At 37.4% G+C, this 9,487-nt stretch overlaps 2 protein-coding genes across 2 annotated transcripts; both read right to left on the reverse strand.

Annotated features, from left to right (window-relative positions):
- Positions 1 to 14: 14 nt before the first annotated feature.
- asah1b (N-acylsphingosine amidohydrolase (acid ceramidase) 1b) lies at positions 15 to 4,367 on the reverse strand. The gene is made up of 14 exons (XM_057331157.1): positions 4,212 to 4,367; positions 3,927 to 3,973; positions 3,570 to 3,660; positions 3,208 to 3,294; positions 3,022 to 3,100; positions 2,845 to 2,919; positions 2,484 to 2,532; positions 2,045 to 2,189; positions 1,734 to 1,788; positions 1,483 to 1,564; positions 1,258 to 1,389; positions 1,059 to 1,182; positions 795 to 851; positions 15 to 699 (listed from the first exon to the last, which is right to left on the reverse strand). The coding sequence occupies exons 1-14, from the start codon at positions 4,287 to 4,289 to the stop codon at positions 610 to 612; spliced, it is 1,191 nt and encodes a 396-aa protein (XP_057187140.1). The 5' UTR covers positions 4,290 to 4,367; the 3' UTR covers positions 15 to 609.
- Positions 4,368 to 5,123: 756 nt separating this feature from the next.
- Positions 5,124 to 8,784, reverse strand: frg1 (FSHD region gene 1). The gene is made up of 9 exons (XM_057331159.1): positions 8,654 to 8,784; positions 8,445 to 8,512; positions 7,710 to 7,832; positions 6,448 to 6,505; positions 6,112 to 6,226; positions 5,926 to 6,030; positions 5,755 to 5,846; positions 5,524 to 5,634; positions 5,124 to 5,337 (listed from the first exon to the last, which is right to left on the reverse strand). The coding sequence occupies exons 1-9, from the start codon at positions 8,713 to 8,715 to the stop codon at positions 5,301 to 5,303; spliced, it is 771 nt and encodes a 256-aa protein (XP_057187142.1). The 5' UTR covers positions 8,716 to 8,784; the 3' UTR covers positions 5,124 to 5,300.
- Positions 8,785 to 9,487: the final 703 nt, after the last annotated feature.

Below are 9,487 nucleotides of genomic sequence, written 5' to 3' on the forward strand. Positions count from 1 at the left end.
TTTGGCAAAAAGTATAGCGAAGGCAAGTTGTCTGAGTTTATTTCCACTCTACAGGTTGTTAATACTGTTTCTGCATGTGACTTTTTGCACACTGCTGTAGTATACAAATCATATACATTTGTTTCTTCCGATTGATCATTTCCCCCAGTTGTTTGTTCTAATGTGAAGCAATGTACCACACTTCAGTTTAACCGACAAGATAAAACAAAGCTGGCACACAAGTAGTGTTTATCAAATTTAAATGTGTTCCACAGGACATTTCTGTATGCAAATTGTTACAAATAAAAGTATTATATACAAAACCCCAAATCACATTCCCAAAGATGTGAGTCAATCAAGAAAAAATAAACATTTACAATCAGTTACAGTTCTGAGCGATATGAGTGCAATTTATAAATTCTTATTTACCTGTTGACAAAGTGTAGCAGTAACTCTAAAATTAATGATTTTGCATTATGAACCAAAAGTAAGCTTTGTCAAATTATTCCAATAACAGGTGCATAACCTTTAAAATTAAGACGAGCGATGTTCAAAAGTGACGTCTGCCAGTGATCTCTCTAGATGTGCAGAAGAATGTCCCAACGATGCAGCAGGTCTTGATGGAACCTGTTACCATGGCATGCAGGGGTTGGGGCAGTCACGAATGAAAGACTCCAATGATCCTTTGGACACCTCCATGATAGTAGTGTATGTGGTCAACTGCACAGCACCATGAGAGACAGAATTAAAGCTTAACTCAAAAATGCTAAAACTCTGAAATACAGAAACTCTAATTTACAGATTCATAAACCTACTTTATTTAGGACGGGCTTGGTTGAGAGGACATCATAGACCGTCTTTATAGAGATATTCTGAAAGAGAAAAATACAGAATTCTTAATTTTCTTTTTTTCACCTGAACATCAGTGTTCAAGGGTTAGTTATTTATTTAGTTTATTAAGTGTTTAACTTGCAGATCTGTATCAGCATTATTACACCTACTGTTACAATACACAACAAACATTTTCACAACATTTAAACAATCTTATGAATGGAGTTTACAGAAACTCCAGAACTCACAGCCTGTGTGGTTTGATTCATGCATTTCATTGCAGGAGTTCTGCGGTCATCTAAAAACAGAGGCGCTTTCCAGTGGTCATAGTTAGTCTCCAACACGTACCACCTGCCATTCTTTAAATCTAACCTGAAATAGAGAAACTGTTAAAACGAGGAAAATTTTCACATCGGCTACATGTATGACAGCAAAGAAGAGACTCACTCTAGTGGATTGAGGTTTTGTGTTCTGGATCTGGTAATAATGCAGGCCTGGCCTGTCTGGTTTCCTCCAAGGATGAAGTAGGCTGGAGCCAGGAGCTTAGTGTCAGACAGCAGGGCTTTGGCATTCTCATAACTACAGAAACACACATTCAACATCTAAGTTGATAATGAATGCTATCACTGACATGATTCCTGAAATATCGCTTTGCAAACTCTCAGAATTCACCTGGTGGCGTTCTCCAGTACAGAGCGAGTCAGAAAACTCATCCACATGCCATCTCTCTTCCCCAGAATCCACTCCAAGATCCCTGGAATTAATACACACTTTAGTACAATTACACTTGTTTGCTTTCCACCAATGATCAGGCCTTAGAAACAAACAAACAAAAAACTCCAGAAAAAAATAAATACTGGGATTATTCAGCATGTTTACAGCATATGACTCTGCAAATATCAGGAGGAGGAATAAAGGCTTACCAATGTACCCTCCGTCCAGACTGAATCGCTCATTCATAGTGAGAGTGAATGTGTGCTACAAAGACAAGACAATACAAAGAAACAGTGAACAACAGAGGGAACGAGATTACTGCTAAACAATCCAACCTTTCACAATTCTCTTTTGAATCATCCTGTTAAAATGCAGAAGAGAAACTAAAAACAATGATCATTACGGATATATCCCAGTTTTAAATGTCTGCATATAAAATTAAGCAAATACATCTAACTGTTTATATGTCATCTCACACTAAGACTGACTATATCATGTTAATCGTCTCAAGTGTCCTCACCGGGCGAATGCCAGTCAGCATGCCTACGTATCCAGCAAAGTTGGTGGATTTAAAGACGGTACGGTTGTTTCGCCTGAAGTCAACGTTGACAACCAGTGGCCTCAGCTTCTCTGTTATGATCCATGTCCTGTTCTTTATATCCCATCTGTAAGCACGGACAACAACACACTAATGCAAACATCATTTTTTTAAGTATCCAACTCAAATATGTTTTATTGTAATGTGTAATGTAATCTATTTGTGGTTTAAGACATTTTTTGAAAACTGTTCTAAGTCGAAGCCGTGAGAGTGGATTTTAAACAGTTCATTTTTTAACAGTTTAACTAGAAACATTTACATAACAATGTTGTTATTTTGTTCTCAAAAACTGAGGAAAAAGCCGAAAAAAGACAAAACTCCTCAAAAACTGAGGAAAAAGCTGAAAAAAGACAAAACTCACCCCATGAAAAGTCCAAAGTCAAGATTTCTGGCATGGATTAGATTGCCTTCTGTACACGTGTGAAAGATTTTAGGGCAAAGTTTAGAAAAATCACACGACATGTTATTTGTATATGCAAATTACATAAAACTACATGAAACAAAAATAGTAACAGATATGTCTCTATTTGTTTACATTTCACTACATTAGCATGTATTAACATTATTCCTTTGTCCATGGCACTTACTAATACATATCAAATCTGCTAATAGACAACTAACTAACATGAATGCACAACAAACAACTGTATTTGTATTAACTAACATACACTCTCTAATGCATTAACTAATGTTTATGACTGACACTTTACTGTAAACCTCACCGTTTACGTTCTCTGCAACCAGTGAAGTGCATACGGTGAACACCTCATAAAATATATTGAAGAGCATCACCTCACCTGCATTAAAGAGAGAGCAGTTCATGTTGTGATCAGAGCGTGCTTTAGGGTTCAGTGTGAAAAAAGAAACAAGCAAATATGGTTTTCAACAACACAGCATACCCAAAGGAACTCCAGACACGGATGCAACTCCCTTAATCTCTTCATTAAACGGATAAGGAAGGGTATTGACCATCAAGGGCTGGAGAAACGCACATAACACAGTTACTGTCAAAAGGTCAGTGTGTCTGTCCAAAAAGAGCATTGGTTGAAGTGTGTAGTAAACGTCTAACATCCAAACAGACTCACCAAATCATGATCTACCAGTTCAATGAGCTTCCCACTGGGAACAAAGGCATCTGCTAGATCTCTGATAGCCTGAATCATGCTGGCCATCTAAAAAAATGAAGCAAATCAGCTCTAGTAAATCACCAAAAGTTTTAAAAAGTTGTCAAAGAACACGCACTTCAAAAAAATCATCGGATGTTGAGTTTTGCAGCTTTTATGGTTTTCAATTGTAAAAATGATGATCTGACATTTGAAATCTAACACAGCAACTAACAATCAAGTGAACTTGTTGTCAAGAAAAAAAGATTTGTTTTTATGGCAGTTAGAATTGTTTGATGACTGTTAAATTAATTTAAAACGGTTAAATGAGGATATCAACTCACATCATTCTTTTTATCTGTAATGATATTTGTCCATCTTTTGCTCGGTGGCAGATCCAGATCAACGGTGTACCAGGGAACATTACCTTTGAATCTGAGACACACAGAGACCCAAAATCAGACTTTATCATTCTCATCTCAAGAGATGTGTCACACTTTTAGCGGTGAAGAAACTAATATGATATAACAGCCATAATATTTGCATAACATCAACGGATTCCTGCCCTGTTGTTACAAAACATCTAGTTTCACGAACTCAAAACCTTAACTAACACAGGTTTTGCAGTGCCTCTATACTCTTACAGCACTGCTCTTTACATCGCAGGGAATAAAATATACCGTTTCGGTTGACATACTTACGTTGGGCCGTTTGGAGGATACATTCCACTTCTGCACTCTTCTGTGTACTGTAATAATATGACCATTAGTCATTTAGCACATTTCTACTAAACAAATGCTGGAGATTAAGCAAAGTTTCTTTTGATAACAGCACATTTCATTAGTAAACTTTTTAGGTTGCGGCATTAAAATGTCGTTAAAGTGTTATAGTAAACAGATTTTAAATCGAATGAAAGACATATTCCATAAAATCGGTTTGTTTTGATTGAGCTCATCAACAATATCAACTTCACAGCTATGACTTACCGGCGGTACATATTGCGCAGACAAGCACAAAAATATATATGTAAGAAGAAAACAACAAAAGTTTAATTTAGTGAACATCTCTAGCCAAGCAGTCACTGATTTCCAAAGCACGTCTGTGAACGCGGAAGTGCTGATGAGCCTCGTGACAGCTGATACGCGCAAATCCGCGAGACACTGAGGGAGTTACAACACACAGCAGTGGCAAAAACTAAAGATGACTTGACACTTTGTGGTTTACGGTTTGGCCTTTTTGCTTACCTATACTGCAATGCTGCTCATTTGTATTCTATTTTGTAAATGGTACATTTTTTATGGGCAAAAACAGAGAATAAAAAGTATCTCTTTTTTAAAGACCGCACATCTTGTAGTTAGAAACATCACGGTAATGTCGCGCCATCTACTGGACGTGGAGGGGAGTGCAACAACAAGCTTATAAAACTGATACGAGGTTTAGTGAAACATTTCTCCAGTAAACAAAGCGCAGGTTCGAAAACTGTAAATATTGATGTTGTAATTCACACTGTGCTTAACACTAGACAAATGAACAGGCTTGTTTAAAGGTAAAACTGACCATGATGAGACGTTTTTCCATTGCTTGATCATGATGCAAATGAGTTGTATTTTTTCTAACATAAACAAAGGTGTTTGTAGCATCTGCAAAGATATCTTTATTGTGGAATATTTAATTATATATATACTGTATACTAATTTGCATAAATGTATACATTTTTATTTCATATATAGTCTAAATTTCTTCATATAACTTCAACAGTGGACCACGCACACATACAAATCTGTTTGCCACTGATCCTTATTTACAAATTGCTTGGGATAAAAGTTTCTACTAAATGACTTTTATAAATAGACACATAGAAACAACATAAAATGAAAAACACTTAATAAATAAAAACAAAAGTTCTCTTCATATTTGTAAATCTTTTTAATATGGAAAATGAAACAAATGTCAAGTAAAATACTGATGGCTGATCAAAACAGCAAACTCTTTTAGAAACTAAAAACATGTTTTCCTGTGAATAGGTTTAAATAAAAAAGCAAAAAGTTGTCATTAATGCAAAGTATCTTCTGTTTTCACTTGCAGTATCGGTCAGCTTTCATTTTAGCTCTCCTACAGGGAAGAAAAAACATCTCTCAATAAATCTGCACAAGGTCTGATAGCCCATTTTCTATGATAAATCATAAAAGCACACATCTTGAGCAGACATTAACATTACTTGCCAACATTCACACAGCTAAATTAACATGCTACAATAATGTATTATTCAGCGTTAGCAAAAATCTTAGTAAGTACTACCGATCCAGCAGGGTTTCGTGAAATTTTCCATCTGTCCTGGCATTTTTCAGGATGACGCTTTCTCCCTCATTCACCCTCAGCTTCCGATCCTGAAAACTCTGAAATTTCTTCCTATAGGCAAAGAACAGTATATCAGTATCACTGATAATCATATAAACATAAAAACTCAAAAATATTTCCTTCCAAACTTCCATTATTCACATAATTGAAAACGTAAATGCAGCCACTCACACATAGTTGACCTCACAGCTCTTGACATCACCCATGTCCTCTTCTGCAATATCATCCTTCTTCTTCACATCTTTTTCTGCAAATGACCGGATCTGTGAATGAGAGATCAGCATGTTGGGTGAATTTATTGTAATTCTGCATATACTGTATGTTCAGGAGGAAGAAAGTCACCTTGATCATTTCATCATCTCCAGCTGTCTTGTTTTGGGCCACTATGTCTCCGTTCTCGCTGTATGAGATGAAGCAGCTGTTCGAAGCAAGCAAGGCCAAGTTACCCTAAGAAAAATACACAATTTAAGACCACGAAACGATGATTTAAAATCACGTTTTTTTATTATTGCTGGTGGATTGACTTACATCCTGAAACACTGGCTCCCACTGCTCTCTGGAGCCGATGGCATCTGATCGACCAATCACAACACCATCTATGTTTATACCTAAATACTTCCCATAACCTGATTTCAGCGCTATCCTACACACCAGCAAAACAGGCAAGAAACGTCAGTCGCACAAAAAACCTGTTCTGATGAGCTTTCCATCTTTTTGTTTGGAGTCTCAGATACCCCAATGATTAATAGTTAATACTAGTAATAATTAATAGTGTTAAAAACTATTTTAAATTGACTTGATTTTGACTTGGCAAAATATGACACTAATAGTGATATGATATTGGCTTGGAGAAAGTAATGTTACCTGGAGTCTGAAAGTCTGACAGCAGTGAACTGTTCAGGGGGATCTGGGCCCTCATCCTCTGCAAACACATGACACAGATTTATTTTAAAAGATCATAGTCCATAAGACTAAACTATGTGGCTAAGCACTGCAGTATTTTCACCGACCTAGCATGACTGAAACAAAAGAAAGATTAAATCGGAAAGCTGATATATTCCATCTTGCATGCATGCATGAAGAACTCATGAATTATTAAAACAATTAATTCTGTAAGTGTCTTTAAGCGAGGAAAAGTCAAAGAGTCAGAATACTCGATCTGCCTAGTGTCTCGCCTGAGGTGGTGAAGTAATTGTACAGGTGCATTGGTCATGAAGTGGGTGTCAATGACACTTAATAGTTACAGATGTTCTTTTCCTGATTCTCCCTGCCGTACAGTTTCCCCCTAAACTAAATTGATTTTAGGTAGCGTGCACACATTCCACGGCACTTCGAGAATGAAGTACAAACGGATCCTTATGGTCAACGGTCAGTGTGGAGTAGAAAATGAGGCTGGAAAAAACAATCGTAAACACCTCCCCTGCTAACTGAACTATGAAATTGCTCTGTGCATTGCATGAACGACTGTGGTAATAGAGGCTGACGATCCATAACATTATTCAGGTTTTAAAATCCCTCCATACTGGGAGGGACGGGGAAAAGCAACAGCTAGCCGCCTCTACCACAGAGACTTATTTGTTCCACACCATTAGAGGGACCTTTTCAATTTAAAAGACAATATGAAAGCCACATGACGTGACTTTCTGAAAAATTACATTGTGGTGTAATTGCACAGCAGATTCACCTCGTGCATTAAGGTACTGCACTTATTTTGCAAGATATACTGCAAAACATGAATATACGGTTCTAGTTCTTTTAGAACAATTAAAGTTCCAGATTGTATTCAATAAATGCAAGATCTGTAGGCCCGGTGAGGACCTGAGAGGAAAACGCTGTACATACAATGTATACAAAAATACACATAGAAAAGGAAGTGTGATCTAAGGTCTCCATGAAAATGAAAGTAATACAATCTATAACTAAGTTAAGTGATTTTCAGCATTGATATTTAATATGGATTACAGTCCAAATATTGGTGTGCTATGAATCGGAGGTTTGTATTAATCAAAATGCAAAGATCAACCATAGACCAGCTTTTTTCATGTAGATGCATATAAAAATAGAAAAGAATAGAGGTATTGTACAGAAAGCATAGAAAAAAAACAGAATATCGGCTCTGTCAGTACCTTTATGTGGAGCTCCTACTGTGAACAGTCCAGTGTCCAAAGCATGAACGTAAGAGTTGTTTTGCATCTCAATGGCCACAGTGCCTGTGATTTCACCAAAACTCTTCACTGCCCACCATCCTCCTGAAACACACACACTCACAAATGAATCTCATGCATTTCTTGCAAGACATGATTGTCTATAGAAATGAAAATAAGAAGAAATCTAAATAGGCAGACTAGCACGTGCAAATCTTTATGTCTTTCCAAATACACACACTGAACATATATTGAAATAACCAATACGCACGCACGCACGCACGCACGCACACACGCACGCACACACACACACACGCACGCACACACGCACGCACGCACACACACACACACACACACACACAGCTTTGGTTGACTATCCCCGTGGGGACAGTCCATAGGCGTAATGTTTTTATACTGTACAAACTGTATATTCTATCCCCTAACCCTAAACCTAAACCTAAAGATCATATAACACTTTTTGCATTTTTAGATTTGTAAAAAATATTGTTCTGTACAATTTATAAGCTTTTTTGCCCGTGGGGACCAAAATTGAGGTCACGAGTCCCCATGTGTTGGTGTGCATTCAGGTTTAGGTCCCCACCGGGATATACAAACATGAACACACACACACACACACACACACACACACACACACACACACACGCACGCACACACACATACGCACACACACACACACACACACACACACACACACACCAACAATGTCCGGCTTGTCCTGTCCATCGTCTCGTTTTCTCTTTTTGTCCTTGTTCTTTTTCCTTTTTCTACACAACGTGGAAGACAAAACATTTACATCAATAGAAGAAGGGATGTTTAAATGAATCGTAAAAGTAACTTAGTATTAATGCTAACGTATGTATTTATACAGATGTTTGACAGGGCGGACTTTGTAAATAAAGCCTTACTTCTTGTCGTTTAAGCCTTTCAGAACCAGTTTGGTGGATTTCACATGTGAGTACTCAGCCATGATTATAACAACGCGTTTGTGTTTGTTATTCGCAGCAGGACAGTTGCTTCCTGCAACACGGTGGCCGAGAGGATTGCGGAGCACTGTAAGTCTGGAAAGAAGTGCGACACGCATCGGTCGGAGGGGTACTGCATACACTTTTATTCAAATCGATTTCAAGCTATATTTTTATTAGCATGTGTGTTACCTGGCTTCTGAACCCACAACCATTACGCAATGCTATACCCATGTCGAACTGGAATAGTAACATCCTTTTTTTTTTTTACCAGAAAAGCTTTATTCACAGCCAATGGCAAGAACAGAACACATTACAACTTATTCCAGGTGTACTGGCCCTCATTGAGCCAGCTTTCTGTTGAAATTGCAAAAATAAAGTAGCCTGGCAAAACAATGGAAAGCTATAGACCACTTCGTAAAACGTAAACAACGCGGATCCAACGCTGGTCCAGAAGAACTTACAGTTTCAGTTTCTTTCTTTAAATCAAAAACAACCAACAGAACATTTATAACAGAATCAAAATGTGAAACGAACATCTTTAAGAGTTAATTGTATATAAAGTTAAAGGTACAGTTTGTAACTTTTTTGCAGTAAAATATCCAAAAACCACTATAGGCCAGTGTTATATATTTTGTTCAGTTGAGTACTTACAATATCTCAAATGTTTCCAACTATTTGTAAATCGTGAGAAAATTGCCATTTTAACCAGTGACACGGACCGTGTCTGGCAGTCGCCTGTCAATGGCGTCGTATCCGCGTTACCAAAGACAGATG

The sequence above is a fragment of the Triplophysa rosa genome, linkage group LG4, assembly GCF_024868665.1.
Source record: "Triplophysa rosa linkage group LG4, Trosa_1v2, whole genome shotgun sequence".
Taxonomy (NCBI): domain Eukaryota; kingdom Metazoa; phylum Chordata; class Actinopteri; order Cypriniformes; family Nemacheilidae; genus Triplophysa; species Triplophysa rosa.